The sequence below is a fragment of the Ursus maritimus genome, unplaced genomic scaffold, assembly GCF_017311325.1.
Source record: "Ursus maritimus isolate PB19 unplaced genomic scaffold, ASM1731132v1 scaffold_2, whole genome shotgun sequence".
In the NCBI taxonomy this organism is placed as follows: Eukaryota; Metazoa; Chordata; class Mammalia; order Carnivora; family Ursidae; genus Ursus; species Ursus maritimus.
In genome coordinates, this window is record NW_024424452.1 from 74,227,118 (window position 1) to 74,250,378 (window position 23,261).

Here is a 23,261-nt window from a genome sequence, read left to right on the forward strand (position 1 = left end):
TTACTTGGGAACTGCTTACTTCGAGAAGCAAATACACTACCAGGTTCCTCTTCCCTTTCCTCACACCCCCAACCCCTCCCGAGGCCAACACAGCTGAACACATGCTGTTGTTGAAGGGAATCTGTAAAGCTTTTGTGATTCTTGGTCATGTTCTCATGTTGTGTCATGAGAATGGAGAGCAGAGAGTACCGTAGCATTTGTGGCTAAAAAACACCAACTTTAGATCATGAGTTTGAAACCAACTCCACCACCAAGTGCCTTAGAACCTTGAGGAGATCCCTCACTAGCCCGAGCCTTTGTCTTATCAGTGACATGAGAGTACTAGACCCCATTGCTGAGGTTCTCCAGAGGACTAGACGAAACTAATGCAAAACAGACTCCTGCCCCATGAACTGAGAGCAATGCCTGCACCATATTAGTTACAGCCGGGTCTCCTGGGGACGGGGCCAGGCCACCTTTCGACTTCTACCAGCAGAGTGGTGCAGAAAAGCTCCGGACCTAAAGTTTAGGAGACTAAAACTTCCTGAGCATCTCCTTCACCAGATATGAAATGAAGAAGGTGGATCAAATAATCATAAAATAAATGATCGTAAGATTCTAGTTTCCAAAATCCAGTTTTCTCTAATCCTGATCTTATGTTCTTCAAGGCGCTCAATAACGCAGCTTGATTGTAGTTTATTCTTTGCTCTCACATCCCTGACTTTGTGACTCAATGTTACCGCCGCAGTGTCTATGTTAATGAACCAGGAAAGGCATTTGTTTTAAACAAACTTCGGAGTAGAGAAGATCCTACCTGTATAGCAGAGCGCTCGCTTCCTTTTCGCGCAGGGCTCATCATTCCACTTGCCAGGGGCTGACACACTCTTGATGTAGATCTCCACACAGTCCTGGTTGTTTTTCTTGTTGTTGGGCTCATTGTCAGCCCAGTTCTCGGCCTCTTTGGTGAGAAGCTTTTTGGTTCCCACCCAGGTCCATTTATCATTGATCTTTCGGATCCCAATCCAGTAATAAGAGTTGTAGTAAGGTATGACATCATTGAGGTAAGCAATCTCTTTTTTATTCTGGATGGCCACTAAATCCGTGTAGTGCTTCTGGCAGAATATCCTGGAATAATTCCACGAATATGCTTTTATGCTGTAATTATAGGTCCATGCTGCCACTTCTTTCTGCTTTATTAATTCTGCGTAAAGGAGAGTAAATGCCAGGTTAGCATCCCTAACCAGAAGGCTTCTGTGAGTATAAATACACTTCTTTGTAGTCAGATGAGCTTCTGACTGGAAGACAAATACCTAAAACATGACTCTTTTATGTCTAATCTAGTTTAAAGGAAGAAGGGTAGTTTCCATCTTTCACCTAAAAATATATACGTGAAGTCAGAATAGGAAATCGTACTCTGAGGATCCTTAGTATTAGAGATTTGGAATCATAATGATAAGAGTTGGATCGTCTAATCTTTCATAAATGGAAGAGACGTATTACATAATTTGCCCAATTTAAATGACACATGAACTGTCTTGATGGCAGATGGGAATCTACAAGTTCTACCTCTTCACATGGAAAATAAGATGCTCTGTGATCTGGAGCCTACCTGCTGGCCCAGCCTCATCACCCACCATATTTACCTTCTTAGCAAAACAGACTCCCACTTCTGTGCCTTTGCAATGCTCTTCCTGCTCTTCTGGTTGCCCTCCCCACGTACGCCTTGTAAACTTTTCCTCCCTCTGCATTCCATGACTTGCCCAGGTAGGCTTGCCGCTCCTTCCTCCAGGCTCCCGCCGCACCTCATCTCTGCCTCCACCTCCTTTATCACTAGGTATTGGAATGTCTCTTTCTGTGACATGTCAAGATGCCAGATTGCGAATCCTGATAGTGGTCTGTTCTTTTTTCTCTGGGTCCTTCACACCAAGCTCAGAGCTTGACACTTAACAGGTGTTCAATAAATACTTGCTGAGTGAAACACAACATGTTTGTGGGGGGCAGGTTACAAATCAAATCTCCGGATCTGCAATCTTACGCTCATTCCACCTCTCTTGACTGTTTCGCTTTGATAAATTACGCTGTGTCCTCCATTTCCGCTCGCTTACATGTTAAAACAAGCCTTTTGAAGACATGTTTGTGGTATTAAATGAAATAAAGTACGTGCTCTTCAAAAGTGTCAGGGGCACTCTGATGGAAGATATTGTTTTTGTAGCCAGTGGGAACTCACCCGGGCCAGAAGAGGCCAGATCCCACGTGAAGAAGTGTACAATGCAAGCAATCAGACCTGGAAGTGGCTCTCTTTCCTGTTTATAGAGTCTTGCTCCTAGTCAACCCTGTCCTCGGCTGCCTGCCTGAGGGTCATTTATGTTTGTCTCTCCCTCACTGATACCTCTGCTGCATTGCTTCCCCCTAAAACTTTATTTTGGTGTCACCAGGGCTGCATTATTGACCTCCATGGAGTCTAGTTTTGCCTTAATCAGCCCCTTCCTCCATAATAAAATGTTCAAAACTATATTTTATAATTGCATCAGTATAATTGTATTGGTATAATTGCATTGGTATTGTATGCTAAGACATTTCTGTAGGTCCCTAACGGTACTGTGGGCCAATGCTTGCTGTGCCTAATGGATAATTGGTCCTGAAGATGTCCATTTCAGTTTGTCCAGACTCCTTCCAGCAACGTGATGGCGTCGGGTGCATTTTTTCCCCCAGGCATTTGGGCGGGGAGAATATTCCCATGCCTCATAACAACTGGCTACCATCCTTAACTTCTCCTACTTGGAGAAGGTCCCCTCATTACTCAGGCCCAGATGAAGGGTTAACATAAAATTTACCAAAGATCAGGGCACTGAAGCAAAGGAGTTGGGCAGTTCTGAAGATTACACTCTGAAATCTCCAGTTCCAGATGGTTTTTAGGCAGCTGGCCTGAAACAAGAAAAGAAGACTTCTTTTTAGCATTGATGTGAAATCAGCGGGGCCAAAGAAATTCTTGTTATAATCATTATATTGAGTTATAATCCTCCCTGTTTCCATCAGGCTGGAGGTTCAAGCCCTCTGCTTCCTTCTTGTTTCTCACTGCTCTGCTTCCGAGTCATACCCTGAACCAATGCCAAGGACAGAATTTGCGGCTTCTTCCATTTGACAAATACGTATCAAGTAACTACTCTGTGCAACTAATATTTTTTGTTTATGAAATATTTTGTAATATTCATGTAAGAAAAGTCATTATTATTATGCAATAATCTCCCTTTGAGAGCTAGTATGCCATACCCCAAAATACTAGAAGTTGCGTCCAAACTCCCTGACTGACCAATACTTTGATGCACGGGGCATCAGTGAATTGTCCTGTGCTATCCCATCTACTTTGTATTTTTGATCTATGTTTTGTCTTCTTGCTTGAAAATTTCAGCTATGTCCCCAGTACTATTCAATATTTAATATATATGCATACTACATATATATTTTAATATGTATAATAAACTTATTCCATTTGGATCAATAGCAAGTATTATTTCTAACAAGTTCCCTTCTGTTGGGATTTCATCAAATGTGTTAACATTTTAAAAATGTTTTTAGGCACATAAGTTCTGGGAATGCTCGTCTTATCCAATTCCCTCCTGTCGCACATGAAAGAACTGAAGGTTGGGGAGTCTAAAATCACATATGCTTTCACAAAATTCAATCTTTTTTTTAAAAAAAGATTTTATTTATTTATTTGACAGAGAGAGAGACAGCCAGCGAGAGAGGGAACACAAGCAGGGGGAGTGGGAGAGGAAGAAGCAGACTCCCAGTAGCAGAGCCTGATACGGGGCTCGATCCCAGAACGCTGGGATCACGCCCTGAGCCGAAGGCAGACGCTTAACGACTGCGCTACCCAGGAGCCCCACAAAATTCAATCTTTTAAATTTTGATTTATTACCCTTTTTGTGAGGAAGTAAGATGTAGTGATCAAGTAAAGACTTCAAGCTTAAAATTGTATTATATTAGGTTAGAATTCTGCAGAGGAAGTAGAATAGAAATAGGTATTAAAGGGGAGAAAACAAATAATATAAAATTCCCTATTATCCAGAACTTGTTCATGTTTTAAGTGATGAGGGTTCTTAGATCACTATAGCATTTAATTCCACTGTAATACATTTTAAGAAATGATGTGACATTTATTTATTGTAAAAGGCTAATCTTTACAATGTATTGGACATCCCATCTTTTATCGGTTTTAAAACTTAACGACCAAAAAAGTTAGCTTTCCACTTAGAAAGGTGTGAGAGTTTACACAATTTTCCAAAATTCTTTCAGAGGCATAAGCAGCAGAAATGTTACTGATTAAGAACACAATTACGTAGATTTCATGCAGGGGAGCCCAATATTTACCTTGGAATGTGTGCTGGGTTTCTTCTCCAGTAGGCTGGAGACTTTTCTTCAGGAGAAGTATAGTGCTTGTAATCTAGTGGTGCTTTCCCTGTGCCTTTTGAAAGTGTTTGTTTCCCTGTACATTTCTCCCTAGAGCATTTCTAGGGGTTTCTCTGGCTTTAGGGCAAGTTCAAGGAAGTGTGCGGGAGGCTGATCAGGGGAGGCTCCTGCTTCCCTATCAGTGCCCAACTCTAGCCACTATGCCAAAAGAGCTGTTTCACATTTTAACTAATTTGTTTAAACTTTGAAATATAGTTTAAACAGAATTGAGAGAGAGAGAGAGAGAGAGAGAGAAAGTGTTTTAAAATTTTAAGGTTTTCAAGGTGGATGTTGGGGTAACAGTGATTCTTATTCTTGCAGGACTTTTGAATTCCTTTGAAAGTCTGGTAAGAGCTATAGTCAGGATTCTTCAAAAAATGCACAGTTGCAATTTTTTTTAAGACAGTTTCAGATGGTTCATGGATTCACTAATTCTGTCCATGTTTAATGGAACCCAAGTTCAAATCTCTGTGAACTGTAAGGGTACAGAGTAAGTCAGTAGCAACGGACAAGGGTTTTGTGTGTGAGCATGGAGAATGGACGGTGCCTGAGAATCTTTCTCTGAGTGGTCATTTTCCTCTGAAATTTCCTTGGGGTGGGCAGGCTTTCTCCCATCTGTTCCCGTTCTACAGTGTCATCTTCAACTCTAAGATCCTAGAGGTTTAAGGACTGTTCCCCTGTGTTACTAAGGACTGTTCTCCTGTGTTACTAAAGAAATGTCTCTAAGAGAAATGGCCACGTGCTCTGCTAATCTTTACTCTAATGTTCTCTGGCAGTCAACTCTGAACTGGAAGTTACTGGGAAATAGTCTATGACTGGGTCATTAGAATCACATCCTGTGCCCGTGTAAACCTTCATTAAAGTGCTTCACACTGTGGTTATCTTTAATTTTACTGTTCCTAAGAACTGGAGGAATGGGGTGAAGAGAGGGGCAGAGAGAAAGTGCAAGACCAAGTGTTTTTTTCTTGCCCTCACTTTGCTTAGGGAGAGGCGGTGGATACCAGCAGGAGTCCCGTGGCTGCCGGCATCGAGGGTGGCGTATAAAGTTGGCAGAAATGGTACCACGGAAAGGAATTCTGTTCCCCTGTCTATGTTGTAGACCACAGCTTTGCGCTTTTAGAGGCAAAATCGGCAATGCCCCTCCCTGGACTGTTTGCCTTCTGCCCCAATACTGATTTCTCTCCTTCCTCTTCATTTCAGGGTCTTCAACTTCCTCGCTTCCCATTACTCTCCAGCCACCTCCAACCAGCAGCCCACGAAACTGCTCTTGCTAACTTTGCCACTGAAATCCTAATTACCAAACCCAGTGAACACCGTCCCTTCTTATCTTCCTTGACCTTTCTGCAGCAATAAATGCTACTGACTACTTCCTTTTATTTAAAATCCTTCTGCTGGTTCTTCTCTTGACTCTTATCTGACATCTTGAGCAATTTTGATGAGTCTTCCTCTGAATCTATCTCAACCCTCTGCTTGCACTTGTAGAGATAGAGATTTCCCTGGGTTCCTGCCTCCATGACCCTATTCTCTTATCACTCATCTGCTTTCCTGAGGTCTTCTTCTGGTCATCTGTGTGCCGAATGGCCTGCAGGCAGCATCTCCATCCCTGACTTCCCTCCTGAGCATGACATCGGCAATCCAAACACAGGGCAGGCATATGAATGTACAGAGGAGAATGCTGCTGGCAGAGGCTTCTCAAGGCCAAGATGACTTAGGTCTGACTCTCAGCTATAATAGAGAGCAGACGCTTAATGCCCAATAAATATGTTATGAATAAATGAACAAATAAAGAACAATGGCAGAGAAATGACTGAAAGTAAAAAGTGGGCGCTGAGTAGGAAAATGTTGAAAAAATACGTGATGATTATTACTCAGTATTTAGGGGCTATAGCAGTGGTTGCATCAAATTTAAAAGTATTTTACGATTAGGCAGAAGAGCACAAGAAAGCTGTGCAAAAAAAATGGTCTTGGTACTTTGTCTCATTCTATTTGGGTGTGAGAGAAGCAAGGGGCCTGATGGCTCACATCCAGTGTGAGGGAACAAGTGAGGAGGACTCACTCTCTTGTCATCCTGGTAAGATAGACGGATATGTGGAGACGTGGGGAAATCAAGGATTGTTATCATGGGTGGTGTGTTTCAGGAAAGCCTGGAGGGGCATCAAATAGCAGCAGCTCTTAGCAGCTGGGGACAAGAGAGCAAATTTCAATCTAACCCTTTGAAGTGAGTGTGACTCTCAGAAAGCACAAAAGGGGGCTCATAGAAGAGGCACAGGCTCTGACTAGCAGACGGTCGCACTGACCTGAACCCCGTGACCCTGAAGTCCTTCATCAGGTGGGCCATGGAGGGAAGACCAAGGATCTCTCTCCTTTGTCCAAACCCTTCACATCAACCTGTTATCAAATCCTATTGACTTTACCTTCTGACCAGATACCTGGCCATTCTCTAGATTTCCACTTACCGCTAAGATACTAGTGCAGGGATTAACTCTTTCGTCCCTGCACATCTTCTAATTACTCTTTCCTCAGGTTACCCATCTTCAGTTCTTTCTCTATAATGAAGTCAGAAGGATATTCCTAACACAAAAGCCCGATCATATCACTTTACTACTTAAAGTCCATCAGATGTTCTTACACCTTGAGCAATAAACACAAACTCTTCAAGATGACACATGAAAGACCCTTCAAAATGTGGCCTCTTTCTTTTGTCTAGTCTCATGTCCTGCCATTAACTTTCAGTTTATTCACCCCCACACAATTCTACAATGCATTTATAACAAAACATCTTGCGGTTTCCAGAATGCACTATATGTGCCCTACATTCTCCTTATGGCCCAGAACACCCTCTCCTTTTCTGTGTACCTGGCTCTATAAATCCAAAAATCACCCCCTGAAAGGAGCCTCTTCTATCACCAGTATCACTGCCCCCACCAAGACAGGTGCTCCCTGTTATCCCCTGTTCTTTGTCATTGCTTATTTCAGTAGATATTAATTTATCAAATGCCTACAATGTGTCAGATACTCTTTGAGGCACTGGCATTAAAATGGTATAAACAGACATCATTCCTGTCCTCGTGGAATATACACTCTATTGAGGAAGACAGACAATGAAATGCCAATAAATACACAACAGTTCATAGCAAACAAAGATGAACCCTGGAAGCTAGTGATAAGCCCCAGGTAGGGAATTAATGTGGTAGAGGGACTGGGTGGTTACCTTAGGCAGAGAGCTCGGGGGAGATCTCTCTAAGAACGTCATTTTTAACTGAAAGCAGAAGGGCCAGAAGAAGCCAGGCAGGGAGAAGCAGGAAAAAGAGAAATAAAGACAGAAGGAAAAGCTGATGTGAAGGCTTTGAGTGGCAGCAAAGTGTAGGGTGTTCACAGAACATGACGCATCACTGTGGCTGGAATGGAATGAGCAGAGGGAGGAAGAGTATGACATGAAGCCGGTGACAGATCATTCCGGGGCTTTGGGAACTAAACAAGGGGATGAGATTTTGTTCTAAATGCAAAGAGGAATCAGGGGCTGGGGGGTGTGGATTTTAATAGAGGCGATGATATAGTCTGATTGATGTCGAAAACTGGGAGGTCCTAGAGGTTAATTGGAAAGGTAGCTTTGATGAGGGAACTGAAAGGGGAGCTGAGGGCACAGCACAAGCTAGCACCGGGCCACCCACCCCCCTCCTGGGTGGGATTTGTGTGACATTCCTCAGGCACTCCCTGCTGCCCAAGAACAAAGGAAAGGGAAAAACAAAGGGTTAACTGATAGAGATCACAGTCATGGAGGACAGGAGTCTCCATCAGTTTGCACCTGTCTTAACAATTTACAATAAGAAAACAATCCCCAGAAAGCTACAGACTCAATTTCCTGGAACCCTAACATCACCCTCCCTTCCACAGGATAGAAAATCTTGTATTATCAGTCACTCCTCACAATCCCAGTGTAGCTCTTTCTGCCCACGGGTCCTGTCCCTGTGCTATAACAAAAACACTCTTTTTGCACCAAAAAAAGTCTCAAGAATTCCTAGGCAGTCTCTGGCTCTGAACCTGTCTACTCCAAACCACATCAGGTTGGGGCCAGAACTTGTGGGTCTGATGTACAGCGAGCAGAAGGGATCTAATTATCTAATTGCTAGGGCTCTGCACAGAGATGCCCCTGACTATGGTGGTTTTGATGAATCAGCGGCAGAGACGCTGTGCTGTGCAAAGGGGAAGCTACTGTACTAGTCCCAGCGGGAGTGAAAGGGGGTCTATCTTGGGCTGGGGCCAATGGAAATGCAAAGGTGGGAGGTAGACGTGAGAGTCGTGGAGGAGGCAGAACTATACAAATTGCTGGTGGCAGAGTCCAGGTTTCACAAGGCATCACAACTGCCACAATATTTCCCTGAAATTTCTGGATGGTAGTGGTGTTGGCATAGCACAGATGTTAGTAGCCCCAGCAGCTTAAAGGTAGAAAATGAAACACAGTGAAAAAAAGAAAGAGGTCTCTAGGCCAACAGCAGATTAGAAATAAAGATAAGAAGGATCCCAGAGCATCAACACTAAGAATCAAAGCACATATTTAAATTAGACCACAAATGACCATTATTTAGGTTGAAATACTAGCATTAAAAATAAAGTAGCATACCTAATTTTTAAAAGTCCATTGGAGCATGACTGAGCTATATCCCTACAAATATAAAGGAATCATTTTGAATTTGACTTTATAAAGTTTCTGTCTGCTTTTCAATCAAAGAAGTGAGACACCTAGAAGATAATGTAATAAACGTTGTTCATAAAACCACCCCTACTTTCTAGGATTGGTCCAGGGGCTTTTCTCCGTATTGCCCATTATGCAGTAGATCATTTTGACTTTCCAAGATTTGATTAATAAGCTTCCACTTACAAAATTCTGAAGCTACATATTTTTTTTAAGATTTTATTTATTTATTTGACAGAGAGAAAGACAGCCAGCGAGAGAGGGAACACAAGCAGGGGGAGTGGGAGAGGAAGAAGCAGGCTCCCAGCGGAGGAGCCTGATGCGGGGCTCGATCCCAGAACGCCAGGATCTCGCCCTGAGCTGAAGGCAGACGCTCAACGACTGAGCCCCCCAGGCGCCCCTGAAGCTACGTATTCTAAGAGCCAGTGGCCAGCCCAGGAGAAGATGAACCATGTAACTACATTTTGAAAAATAGGTAATGAAAGAGTAAGAACTAAAAGCCCCAGATCTAAGATGGTTAAGGTATGAATGGAAGAGAATCCAGACCTGTTCCTTATCCCACTAAAACTCTGACTAACATCAGCATAATTCAAGTGCAAGTTCCCAGTCAAGAGCTCCCCCTCTTTGAGAGTCATCTGATTGAAAACACCCCACCAAATAAACCTTAGCCTCTTTCCTCAGGACCTAGAGGTTAATTGAAGCCAAATTTACACACAGAGGGTTGAGGTTCCTGAATCCCAAGAGCCAAATGTGCCCAGGGGCAAAGGAAGAGGTCTTACTTTTGGAATATAGAAAACAGTTCTAGAGCTGGAGTCCTCAGCACTAGGTTGCAGAGTTCCAGCCCAGTTTCAAGATGCTAAGGGAGGAGTCTCTAAGCATAAAGCCCAGGAAGCCATAGAGTGGGGTTCTTAACCTAAGACCCGTGTGCAGGTTGGGGAACCCACTGTGCTTGTGTGCTTATGTGGATGTTTGCATTTTCATCTGGGATGAAGAGTTGTATTTTCACGAGAACCTCAAAGGACCTCACGATCCGATGTATCAACATACTTCTGAAATAGAGGAGGGTCCCAACTGAATAGAGGAAGAGATGACTAACTCCTTATCCATGTATGTTGACCAATACAGAGGATGTATGATGTGCAAAGGATGAGACAAAAGCAATCCACATTTCCATGTCATTGGTGTTCAAACTCAGGACAGACTCCGATTCACTCCTGTTCCCTTCACAGTCTTCTTCTCTATTCAGAAAATCCCCATTGCAAATATTTGAGAAGTGTACTGTAGTAAAGCAGAGAGGTGGGGTGAATCATGTCTGAATGCTGCTTTCTTCTGGCATCCCATGGAAAGGGGCTCAAAAACAGAGACAGTTGGTTCCTTGCTAGCCACAGATGGCAGGATTTTGGACCCCGGGACGATGGGAGGTACCCCTGGTAAGTCAGGAGTGAAACCGTGTGTCTTATCTGTTAATGAGTTTAAAAATGTCTAGTTTTCCTTGTATCTTTCCTGGATCCCAAACTCCACAAATTTTTTTCTTTTTCACAACGATAATAGCTGGCATTTACTAATCAGTTACCATGTGCCAGCCTCAGATTTCAATGCTTTTCAGTGCCATCTTATGTAACCTTCACAATGACACTATAAAGTAGAGTGCTAGAATTATATCTATTTTACAGATGAAGAAACGGAGCCCCTAACAGGATAGAGACTTAAGGCAGAAATGGAAACAGTGTGGATACTCCACGGAAGTCCCGGGAGACTCCTAGGGTTCCGAGAGGGAACTAGGAGGGCTGGGATGAGAACACATTCAATCGCAGGTTGTCCCAAGGCACCTGCTTAGCCTTGCCTTCAAGCCAGAGGGAAGAACAATCCTGGAGAAGGTGGCCAAGTGTTTACTGAGATCCGCACCAGGAGAGTTTCTGCAAGCTCTAATAAGAAAAACAGCAGCAGTGGACCCAGAGGACAGAAGTCCAGATCCAGACAATGTCAAGCCTAGTGGTCAAGCCGTAGTGAAACTCCTGGTCTCTGCAAGGCTCAGTGGCTTCATTCATAACATGGAAAGAGCAACCTCAACCCCCAAGGATGTTAGAGGGTCAAAAGCGGACCGCAGGTTTGGACATCCTCACCCTCCAAAGGGCTATTCAGCATAAAGTGCCATGACTACTGCTCTTTCTCACTTCACCTGCCTGACTCAGTCTCCACACGGCATCTCCTCCCGTTCCCAGAGTACAGAGAAATGGACTTACCATCTCCTCTGCGCCTCGGCTTCCTCTCAGCCGTCTGCCCAACCCAGACTTCTTATAGTCTTGCTGCCTCCCCTCAGTGTCAAGCTGTTTAGAAAAGCAACTTCCTATTTAAGTTCCAGAAATTCACCACAGCCCTTCCCATGAAGTTGGATGTTGATAATACCGGAGCAGTTGATAACACTTAGCAGCAGTGGTCACCGGGGGGCAAGAGGTTACCTACTTCCACGGGGGATGGTCTGGAGACAGGGGCAAGTGTGAATCACTCCTGGACATCCCGGGCTGAGAGGTGCAGGAATAGTGCCCACATCCCCCAGGAGTCAAGTTTCCTCTGATTATGATAGGAGCCCCAGTTTAAGGTCGTATGTTTGGAAAATATGCTTTGTCTTAATCATAATGTCCCAGTGTAAATTTTCCAGTTATTGTGAAATCTCGGTGAATGTTAACAATTCCAGCAGGCTTCTGAGGCAAGGGAGCAAAAATAATAATACAAAATAAAAGGAAAAAGCCACTGAGAAAATCCTGGCAACGAGGGGGTGATTGCTGGAAACAGTCTTGACATGAAATATAACAGACATGGGTCATTATTAGAAAAGAACTTCTGCTTCTTGTATCAGAAAAAAAGATGTAGAACTGGAAATTTCGTGTGTGGGAGTAGGAGGCTGTTGGCTCAGTGCTGAAGACCTGGGCTCTGTGGCTGAGCTCCCTGAGGAGCCATTAGGCAAATGACCTACACTCTCCATGCTTCTGTTTTCCAACTGTGGAACAGAATGACAGTGACAGATCTCACCTTACCCGTTGTTGTGTGGCTGAATGAGCTAATACGTGGAGAGTGCTTGAAACAATATCTGGCCCACAGTCAGAACTCAACCCAAGTAAGGCATTGTTTTTACTTCTCAGAGTTGTTACCAGCCAGCCTCAAATCAAGTATTGCGTACTCAGGGTCAAGTCAGAAAACCCTCCCTCCCGTTTATCTTCCTGGAGTTCTAGTTGTGCGGTAGTGGGTGTTACTCTTCATTCACCCCATGGTGTTACAGTTTGTAAATAGCCTCTCGTGGGTAGATTAAAAATGGGATAAAATGGAAGGATCTGGAAAGAAGTCCAAAGATAACGATGATCTAAGGAGCTTGGGGCTGCATTTGCACTGAACAATTTGGGCCAAGAGGAAGGGATTAATTTATAGAGGTAGAAAGCCTGGGGAGGGAGGTGGCAATGAAGGAATGACGGGAGGGGAACACAGGACACTGAGAGGAGAGAGGATGGGGCAGCTCACGTGATGCAGTGTCTGGGAGCCCAGCCCCTGGAGCCAGACTGCCGGGCTCTGCCAGCCACTGGCGGGGTGTCCTGGGCAACTTACGACCCTCCTTGTGACTCAGTTCCTTCAGCTATCTCAATAATAAACAAGGATAACAGTCACTGCGTGGAAGTGTTAACCATTAGTGGATTTATATGGGAAGGGCCTGGAGCACACCTGGCACACAGAGAGAGCGTGTGCATGGGGGCTTTCGTTTGCCTGAGATTTGCCTCCTTTTCCTCTGTGCTTATTTTCACTCTGCAGGCCCTCTTCGTGGCATTGCCTTCTTTCAAAAAATTTCTCAGATGGGTAGGAGGAAAGGTGCCCTGTAGACTGTAGGTCCTTATTGATAATGTGTTTTAAGTTGGATAATGTTAAGTTTTAGGGAGTCTGAGGGAAGTAGAGAAGGATTTCTGGGAAGAAGAATGGTGGGAACACACTTGACTTTGTTGAAAGGCTGTTCAGGCTGAAAACCTGAATACCATTTGCTCAAATGGGTATCGTCAATGCAGAAAATTTAGGTTGTTTTTATTTATGCGGCCATTAGAAATACAATATAATGCCAATGTAGTTTAATTAGTAGTGTGCTTTATCTGTTTCATATGTTTTCTCCTCTCTTCATAGTCTATGAGCCCCTCTCGTACGTTAGTCTTCCTCTCCTGTTGTGTCTGGCAGAGGGGGCCAATGGACAACTCAACTGCTACCTGTGATGCAGTAGTTAGATTGAGGACTCTGGGCAGACACGATGAAAATGCTCCCTCCCATCTCCGCTCGGATTTCTACTTCTCCTATTGCATGGATGCATTCGTATAGGCAACGAAGATTTGCGTTCTTTCAAGGTTCCAGGGAGCATCCTAGCACTGGGGATTTGGTAAACCCTAGTGGACCTCACACTTCTAGTTTTTTAGGATGAGGCATTAGATATTAATAAAAACCACATGAATAAATGCAGAAAGAAAAAAAATGTGTTGCAGGGAAAGGGTATGATGGGAGCTTGACCTGAGGAAGCCTCCCCAGAGACAGTGATTTCAGAGCTGAAGTCTTACTTCAAATAAGCATTACTACATCGGGTGGGGAGAACATTCTAGGTCAGTCAAGGCTTGGAGCACCCTGGGAGTCTCTGGACAGCCACAATACCTGGACCGTGCCCAGTCTTAGGCCGTGTTATGGATGTCAGCACGTGTACCATCTGTCATCATGTGAAACAGAAGGCACTTAATTCTCCTGTACAGCTGGTGCCTCTACTCAGAGAACTCTAGGGAACTTTCTACATAACAGGCTGCAGGATGACAGGCTAGAACTTTAAAAAGAGCATATAGCTCTTCCCCCTTGTTGTCAATATTATATGTTCATTGTTAATAAAAAAAGAAAAAGACAAGAAATTTCAGAAAAGCACAAAGAAGGGGAAAAAAAATCTCCCCTAACTCCGTGGAACTGGAATGAAATTAGAATCCCATTATACACTCAGTACAATGTTTTTTTGTTTGTTTTATTTGATGATATATCATAAGCCTTTGCGATGCTTTAAAATATATTTCTACCGTAGTTACAACAACAAAACACAATATATAAGTAGATGTAAGTAGAGATACACACACATCATAAAAGGAACAAGAAGGATAAAGTTAACTCTTCCCATGGTCTGAATGGACTTTATCAAAACTTCCCAGAAAGGGGGAAATGGGAGAAGAAAAAGAACTTACCAGACAAAAGGAGCCCTTGTGTTTATTCGCTTGAAGCGTCTGACCCTCCCCTGGTGGCTGACACAGTCATGAACAAAGATGTCAACCCTCCCCATGCAGTTTTCGGATATCACACACAACTTTCTCGAGCTTCTAAATCTTCCTGTTGAAACTCTTTAAATTGGTCTGTGGTGTTGTGATTAGGCATTTCTTTTCTCTATCTTTGCTCTCCAGTTTTTGAACGGGAAGGAAAGGCAGAGAAATCAGTCATCTGGGCAAAGGGCTCAGACAGTAAACATGTCCACACACATGACCTTAAATAGAAATTGGATTCTCAGGACAAATTCCACACTGCCACGTTTATGCCTTCTCAGCCCCAGCCCGGGGGGTTCATCTAGTCATCCTATATATTTTCACGAGGATGTGCACTGTGCTGTCGTCTAAGTGAACAAGACGCAGTCCCGGTCCTGAAGGGGCTCAAAGACCGGGGGACAGACAGACACAGAAACAGATGGTTATGAACACCGTGGGGGAGCCAGCAAATGCAGCCATTCTTGCACAAACCGCACAAGGGGGCAGCTAACTAACGACCTGCCGGGGGCAATGGAGAGAGAGGGCAGAAGAGGAGCTGGGTGCAAACGGCCCTTCGGCTGAGTGGAAGAAGCAGGATTCTTTTGTGCAAGCTCGGTGGCTGGACACGTACACACAGAAAATACTCTACACCCAGCCGATGCATTAGGAAGTGGTTTTTCCTATTACAAGTATTTTCACTCTTCCAAAAGCATATTGTGTCTGGGGCCCTTTGATTACCAGAAGGCTGTGATAACCACGGAAAGGTTATCACCTACACTAGAACGCTCGAAACATAATCAAACAGTGACCTGTCTGTAAATGAATACCGTGAATAGACTATTTAAGAGTCACTGAGGAAGTGAAGCAGAGATAGTGTTAGGCTTATGAGCTACGATTGCTGAGTACTTATTCTTGGGCCAGACTTTATGAGAAGCATTTAAATATCTGTATCTCACTGAAAGCTCACAACGGCTTTATGTAGTCCCGCTACGTAGCTGGTCCCTCTACTCAGACATTATTGTGATTGGCATTTTATTGAAAAGGAAATTGAGACTTGGGGGGTTAAATGCCTTGCTCAAGATGACAGAGCTGACGAAAGAGAAGGTTGGGGTTGAAATTCAAGTCCAGTAGTGAAACAATACCACACTAAACTCTGTTTTTTTTATTTTGTTTTATTAAAGTCAGTACAAAGCGCTTCCTGGGAAGGGAAGAAGAGGTTCCTCTGACCCCCTTCTCTTGGCAGTCTGGTGGGGATTCTATGCTCAAAAGCTCTGGTACTGAAAGATGGATCAAGAGTGAAACTGAATCAAACTACTCCCCATGTCTGTGTCAGGACACGGGGTCACGTCTCAGGTCAGGGTTGCTGTTACTGACGCTGCTTGGGTTACAATTGCCTTCATCACAAAGGGACGTTGCTGCCAATTTGCTGGGGAATGTATTTTTTGTCTGGAAATGTGAGGCAAACATAAAAATGCTCCAATTCAATTTAGAGGAAAAAAGGCAAGATTGGGTGGGAAGTAGAACAGGTTAATTTCTTTTTTAAAATTTTAATTTTAATTCAATTAATTAATGTATAGTGTATTATTAGTTTCAGAGGAGCTCAGTGATTCATCAGTTGCATACAACACCCAGTGCCCATTACATCACGTGCCCTCCTTAGGGCCCATCACCCAGTTACCCCTTCCCCCATCCCCCCCACCAACCCTCAGTTTGTTTCCTGTAGTTAAGAGTCTCTTATGGTATGCCTCCCTCTCTGTTTTTATCTTATTTTATTTTCCCTTCCCTTCACCTGTGTTCATTTGTTTTGTTTCTTCAATTCCACTTCTGAGTGAAATCATACGGTATTTGTCTTTCTCTGTCTTATTTTGCCTAGCAAAATACCCTCTAGTTCCATCCACATCATTGCAAATGTCAAGATTTCATTCTTTCTGATGGCTGAGTAATAGTCTATTGCACATTTATACCACATCTTCTTTATCCATTCATCTGTCGATGGACATCTGGGTTCTTTCCATAGTTTGACTATTGTGGACATTGACTGTTAAAAACATTGGAGAACAGACTAATTCCCGAGCCTCCATCCAGTCATCTAGACTAAGATTATGCAGGTCAGAGCCTCTACAGTTTCCCACAACATTCCTAGTTGACCCGCTTTGCTCTTTCCCAAGATCAGGTATAATAAAAGATTAAAGAGCTGTTGAACTTTGCATCACATAATTTCCTTTCTTTCGATGCACACTGGGAAGGGTTACCTCTACTGGCAATTATGCCTGCTCTCTGAAGTCATTCATTGTTTGGGGGGATACGTCTCTGAAATAGTAAATAGATATCAAACTGGGAGAAATAGACATAACATACTTTCATTACAAAATTTTATCCAGCAAAGCTGGTTTGATGACCTGAACTGCTCTTGAGACTAATAACAACCTCAGAGTTACCAATACCTCTTGCATTCTAGAGGCAGGACAACCAAATGTAGAAATAAAAATACTAATTTGGCATTCAGAGGCACATCCTGTTATTCAGAAAAGTGCTCCTACAGCTAATTAATTTTTTTTCAATTGCGAACTAAGAGATGGGAGATTATGCAATAGGACCTGTTAGTCAAACATCTGTCTATAGAACAGCATTTTCACCAACAATTTATTGACTGGGTGTTATCAGTGGGACGTTTCTCTAGAACTTGGGACTTGACACAGATATGAAAGTCAGTTTGCTGAGTCTGCACGGAATGTTCCTCTAGGAGCTATCAACCCAGTTGGAGATGTAAGCCACGTGCAAAGAAAGGAGAGATGATGATATGGGACGGTACGTGCCCATACAGACCAGGAGGTGGTCAGAGTGCAACCAGACAGTGAGCTAGCTGAGAACCTGGGCTAGACATGAGGTGCGTCTTGCGGTTTCTGCCCCAACCACACCAATCTAGAGGATATCAGCTTCCCACGGCATCCCGTACAGCTGTGAATCTGCCTAGGTAGCCAATTCTATGATTTCTGAAAATGCTAATATTTATTAGGTTTTAGAAATGGAGCAATTTCAGGGGAGCCTGAGTGGCTCAGTCAGTTAAGCATCCAACTCTTGGTGTCAGCTCAGGTCATGATCTTGGGGTCATGGGATTGAGTCCTGAGTCAGGCTGAGCACTGAGCACTGAGTGTGGGGCCTGCTTGGGATTGGTTCTCCTCCTCTTCCTATGCTCCTCCCCCCTGCTTATGCTCACTCACTCTCTCTCTCTCTCAAAAAAAAAAGAAGTTCAGCAATTTCAGATTAAGCATACTACCCTTTCTCCCAACGCACACACACAGACACACACTGCATATATACTTTAAGTATTATCTTCAACTATAATAAATTTCTTATGAGTCTGGTGAATGTAAAACTTTTTTTTCTTTTTCTTTGACATATTCCTCTAAATTCCTAAGTTCAGAGTAAAAAATATCTGACTTCCTTTGAGACCCTTGCCTCATACTGGCAGGAAGGGTGTGAACTCTATGAGGGGGCAGGGTCTGGGCCAGTTAGATCTTAGGGCGGAGTCTCTAGGGACTAAATGAGGGAGGCCCTGGGAAGAGTCAGACGGGCAGGTTTGGACCTTAAGGAGATCTAAGAGTCAGAACCCTGAGGCCACAAACAGTATCAAGGCAAAGAGTAGGAGAGAAGGGGCTTTGAAAGGGAGAGGAGGCCAAGGGACAGTGGGTGGACAGGCTGGGATGCCGGAGAGGAGCCCATACTCTTTCTTGGTTGGCCTGGTTTACAGCATAGGAGGGTCAGGATGAATGTCAGAAAAGGCAACACATCTACTTCATACATTCTTTCTTTTCTTTCTTTCTTTCTTTCTTTTTTTTTTTTTTAGATTTTATTTATTTATTTGAGAGAAACAGGAGCAAGCACAAGCAGGGGGAGGGGGAGAGGGAGAGGGAGAAGGAGAAGAAGACTCCCCACCAAGCAGGGGGCCCGATGCGGGGCTCCATCCCAGAAGCCCAGGATCATGACCTGAGCTGAAGGCAGATGCTTAACCAACAGAGCCACCCAGGTGCTCCCCCATCTACTTCATTCTGAAAGGAAAACTTAGCAAAGGGTTTGGGGTGGGGACCCTTGAAGGACTGCTGTGTGGAAAAGGAACAGTATTCTCCGCAGGGCTGGAAACGGCAGGCAGGAGAGTCACATGAGGGAAAGCATGCTGCCTTCTGGGTTCCCTGGGCACCCTGAGCCACTGCCTGTGCTGGCTGCACATGGACCTCGGTCTCCCTCAGCGACCGTAAAGTTCTCCAATGCAGGAACCATGCCTCAGCTGTTTTTGCGTCCTCTGACTCTCCGTATACTCACTAAAAATCCACGTGAGTCACATCATATTCCCTGCATCTGAGCCGGTCCTCTCCTGCCACCCCTGGCTTACCCATTACACAGCTTTCTGTTTCAACAAAAACATAGTAGAACTGAAGAAATTCTAGATTTTTTTTTCAGATAGATTTGGAGGTGTACTTTTGGAATGGCTTCCTGAGCAGTATTTCTGTCCTGAAGTTGGGACTGAGAAGTTTGCTTGCACAATCTGCCCGCGTGTCTGCTTACCCAGAGGCTGCCGTTCTCCAGGCCTGAACACCACAAAGGCAACTTTTAATTGTGCCTCTCCCAGCATGAGTCTCGCGAGAGGATAGGTAATTTTGACCTGTTTCAAACCTGATGTATATGCCTACCAATTGCTTCCTTTTCTTGTAAATATCTTGGTTATCAAGATGGGTAATTTATTGAAACACATGTAAACTCCAGCTATGACATTAAACAACAGATTAGAATAAAATAAAGAATCGGAAAAATAACAGCTGTGTAAAGTGACTTGGCTGGAAGTAATCAAATCGAGTCCAAAGTTTTAATCCTCACATAATTCTATGATCCTGGCTCCCGATAAAAGGGAATTGTCTTACCAAAAGGTGTCATGGTCGCTTGGGGATTTCCTTTCCTTTTAACAATTAAGAGACAGGAAAAGGCGTAATTTGAGATGGTGATTTGGGTGACCATTTCTTGTACTTGAACTATGCTTAATAAGTGTTCTCTTTTGATGGCTCGTTTATTGTTTCAGTCTTTGTTATGACAATAAAACTAAAATTTTGTAGCTTGCCTGTCAATGTAATTAATAAAAATAAATTTCCACGAGAAAATGGTCTTTTGCTAAAATGGAAACACACAAGTAATATATTCTTTTATAAGAGATCCATGCCATACAGAAAGGCAAAAAGAAGTAAAAGCCATCCATCTTATCCACCAAAGACAACCACTATTAACATGTTGGTAGGCTTTCAGCATTTTAAAATTCATATATTCACAAATAAATTTTCAGCAGAAATAGATTCAAGCTTTATTTTTGTATATTAGTTTTCAAAATTTAGCTGTATGTTAAAGACATCTTTTTATGTTAATATAGTTCTAATCAGCCTTTATAAGGGCTGCATAATATTCTCTTTTATAATGCTGCAGAACGTATTTAAAATATCCCACACTAGTGAAAATCTTGCTATTTGTTTAAAATAAAAAAATTTATTTTATTGTAAAAAATTACAAAGTGGGGGCAGCTGGATGGCTCAGTTGGTCAAGTGTCTGCCTTCGGCTCAGGTCATGATACCAGGGTTCTGGATTTGAGTCCCGCATCAGGCTCCTTGCTCAGCAGGGAGCCTGCTTTTCCCCTGCCTGATGCTCCCCCTGCTTGTGTTCTCTCTCTCTCACGTGTGCATGCTTTCTCTCTCTCTCTCTCAAATAAATAAATAAAATCTTTTAAAAATTTACAGGAAGCATATTTTATAAAAGTACTGTCCATATCAAACATTTATATCACTATTAATTCCACTGAAGAGCTGCCTTTTTTTTTAAGTTACTAAATCCAATTGATGGGATACATCTCCTTAAAATAGAAAGTTTCCATTATTTACCCAAACATCAAAATTAAGATTATTGAGAAGTTTATTGCTTTATGGCTGAGTAAGATGCTGCTAGCACATTTTAGGTAAATAATATTCTTTATTAGAACTATGAGGTCAGGGGCACCTGGGCGGCTCCATCAGTTAAGCATCTGCCTTCAGCTCAGGTCGTGATCCCAGGGTCCTGGGATCGAGTCCCACATCCGGCTCCTTGCTCAGCGGAGAGCCTGCTTCTCCCTCTGCCTGCCACTTTCCCTGCTTGTGCTCTCTCTCTCTCTATGTGTCAAATGAATAAATAAAATCTAAAAAAAAAAAAAAAAGAACTATGAAGTCATTCTTTTTAAAACTTTTAGGATAATTCACAGACTATAGATGTATTTATTCAAATTACACCCTGAAGGGCTGGGCTACTAGCTATAGACATTTATAGGTGAAGCAGCTCTTTAAAGAAATAAGGCACACAGATAGATCTGCCTTGATATACGATACAAAATTGAAATTAATAAAACCTGGAGACCAAATTGTTATCCTATGTTCTGTTAGGATCTTAAAAAAATCACACATCTAGTAGTCCATTTGTACTCAAAATATTTACGTGATGAGAAGCTTAAAGGAAAAAAACACCTTTGTACATGATGATGAAAAGAAAATAATAAACTTTTTTGAAATTGCACTTTTAAAACACTTTCCTAAAGAAATTCTTGCTGTTTGTAATTTCTTGTTATCAAAAACAACACTGCAAGACCTCCCAAGATATTTATCTTTGCCTCTATTTTTCCCATAATTTCTCCAGGAAAACTACTACAAGTGGACTTACTTACCAGGGCCAAAGCGTATGGGACAGCATCTCAGCAGGTCTCAGGGGTTAACTTGCTCCCAGCTGATGCACTCCTTACCTGCTGACCTAAGGCCCTGGATCTGGACTAGAGCTAAATTGCGTTCTCTGCGATTTGCAGACCACTGGCCTGAGGAGTGAAGAACCCTAACGTTCTCATGCCCCAGAGGGAACGATGTGTGTTTGAAGCCATGTCGGCTTTCTGATTAGCCCAGCAGTTTTTGGCAAAATGTTTTTCTTTTTTGGGTCACACAAATGATCTTACTAACCTCTCTTTGTGCATCTATAGATCTTGCCCTCCTTTGCAGAAAGAACGGAATACTCCTACACACCAGGAGCAAGAATCAGACCATCTTGCAACCCCTGAGCCCGGAGATAATGTTTGCAGCTGGTAGTATCGAGTCTGCACGAGATCAAGAAACATTGCGGTCACTGCACTCCCTGTGCCAATGAACTGCCCTAAACCCCTTTAAAAGCCCCTGGGCCAACTGTTTCCTCTGCCGTGCAGAAGTTTTTTACCTTGATGAAATCCCAATAGTTCATTTTTGCTTTTGTTTCCCTTGCCTCTGGAGACGTGTGTAGCAAGAAGCTGCTGCCGCCAACGTCGAAGAGATTACTGCCTGGGTTCTTCCCCAGGATTTTGATGGATTTCTGTCTCATGTCACTTTCATCCAGTTTGAGTTTATTTTTGTGTATAGTGGAAGAAAAAGGTCTAGTTTCATTCTTCTGCATGTGTCTAGTTTCCCCAACAGCATTTGGGGACTGTCTTTTTTCCACTGGATATTCTTTCCTGCTTTGTGAAAAATTAGTTTAACATAGAGCTGAGGGTCCATTTCTGGGTTCTTTGCTCTGTTCCATTGATCTACGTATCTGTTTTTGTGCCAGTACCATGCTGTCTTGATGATTACAGCTTTGTAATACAGCTTGAAGTCTCGGATTGTGATGTCACCAGCTTTGGTTTCCTTTTTCAACAATCCCTGGCTATTCAGGGTCTTTTCTGGTTCCATACAAATTTTAGGATTGTTTGCTCCAGCTCTGTGAAAAATGTCGATGGTATTTTGATAGGGATTACATTGAATGTGTAGATTGCTCTGGGTAGCATAGACATTTTGACAATATTTGTTCTTCTAATCCATGAGCATGGAATGTTTTTCCATTTCTTTGTGTCTTCCTCAATTTCTTACATGAGTGTCCTGTAGTTTTCAGAGTACAGATCCTTTGTCTCTTTGGTTAGGTTTATTCCTAGGTATCTTATATTTTGTGGTGTGATTGTAAATGGGATTGATTCCTTAATTTCTATTTCTTCTGTCTCATTGTTAGTGTATAGAAAAACAACTGATTTCTGTGCATCGATTTATATCCTGCCACTTTGCTGAGTTCCTGTATGAGTTATAGCAATTTTGGGGTGGAGTCTTTGGGTTTTCGAAATAGTCGACAAAGCCAAAAGACAACCTACAGAATGGGAGAAGATATTTGCAAATGTCTTATCAGATAAAGGGCTAGTATCCAAGATCTATAAAGAACTTATCAAACTCAACAACCAAAACACAAATAATCCAGTCAAGAAATAGGCAGAAGACATGAACAGATGTTTCTCCAAAGAAGACATATAAATGGCTAACAGACACATGAAAAAATGCTCAACATCACTAGGCATCAGGGAAATACAAATAAAAACCACAATGAGATACCACCTCACACCATTTAGAATGGCTACAATTAACAAGTCAGGAAATGACAGATGCTGGGGAGGATGCAGAGAAAGGGGAGCCCTCCTACACTGTTGGTGGGAATGCAAGATGGTGCAGCCACTCTGAAAAACAGTATGGAGGTTCCTCAAAAAGTTGAAAATAGAGTTACCCTATGACCCAGCAATTGTGCTACTACATATTTACACAAAGGATACAAACACAGTGATCAGAAGGGACAACTGCCCCCCAATGTTTATAGCAGCAATGCCCACAATACCCAAACTATGGAGAGAGCCCAGATGTCCATCCACACATGAATGGATAAAGATGTGGTGTATATATATATAACGGAATATTACTCAGCCATCAGAAACAATGAAATCTTACCATTTGTAGCGATGTGGATGGAACTAGATGGTATTA

The 23,261-nt window shown here is 42.9% G+C and overlaps 2 protein-coding genes across 13 annotated transcripts in view; one reads left to right on the top strand and one right to left on the bottom strand.

Annotated features, from left to right (window-relative positions):
• Positions 1-12,017, bottom strand: part of LOC103667691 (selectin P) — a 40,430-nt gene extending 28,413 nt beyond the window's left edge. For 3 of the 4 annotated variants that reach the window (XM_040636192.1, XM_008695882.2, XM_040636191.1), the window contains exons 1-2: positions 2,814-3,022; positions 794-1,180 (exon numbers count right to left, since the gene is read on the bottom strand). In XM_040636192.1, coding sequence (XP_040492126.1) covers positions 794-1,180; positions 2,814-3,012 — 586 coding nt within the window. In that variant the 5' untranslated portion in view covers positions 3,013-3,022. Of the gene's footprint in view, positions 1-793; positions 1,181-2,813; positions 3,023-11,364 lie in introns of those variants that run through there. The other variant, XM_008695881.2, reaches the window with a different exon arrangement.
• LOC103667688 overlaps positions 1-21,793 on the top strand; it is a 24,304-nt gene extending 2,511 nt beyond the window's left edge. The window contains exons 1-4 of one of the 9 annotated variants that reach the window (XR_005836363.1): positions 9,421-9,596; positions 18,541-18,740; positions 18,868-19,058; positions 21,437-21,793. Coding sequence is in view for 3 of the 9 variants with exons in the window: in XM_040636193.1 (XP_040492127.1) it covers positions 18,529-18,740; positions 18,868-19,058 (403 nt within the window). In the remaining 6 variants the exon portion in view is untranslated. Of the gene's footprint in view, positions 1-9,420; positions 9,597-18,329; positions 18,741-18,867; positions 19,555-21,436 lie in introns of those variants that run through there. The other 8 variants (XR_005836362.1, XR_005836361.1, XR_569820.2 and 5 more) reach the window with 8 other exon arrangements.
• Positions 21,794-23,261: the final 1,468 nt, after the last annotated feature.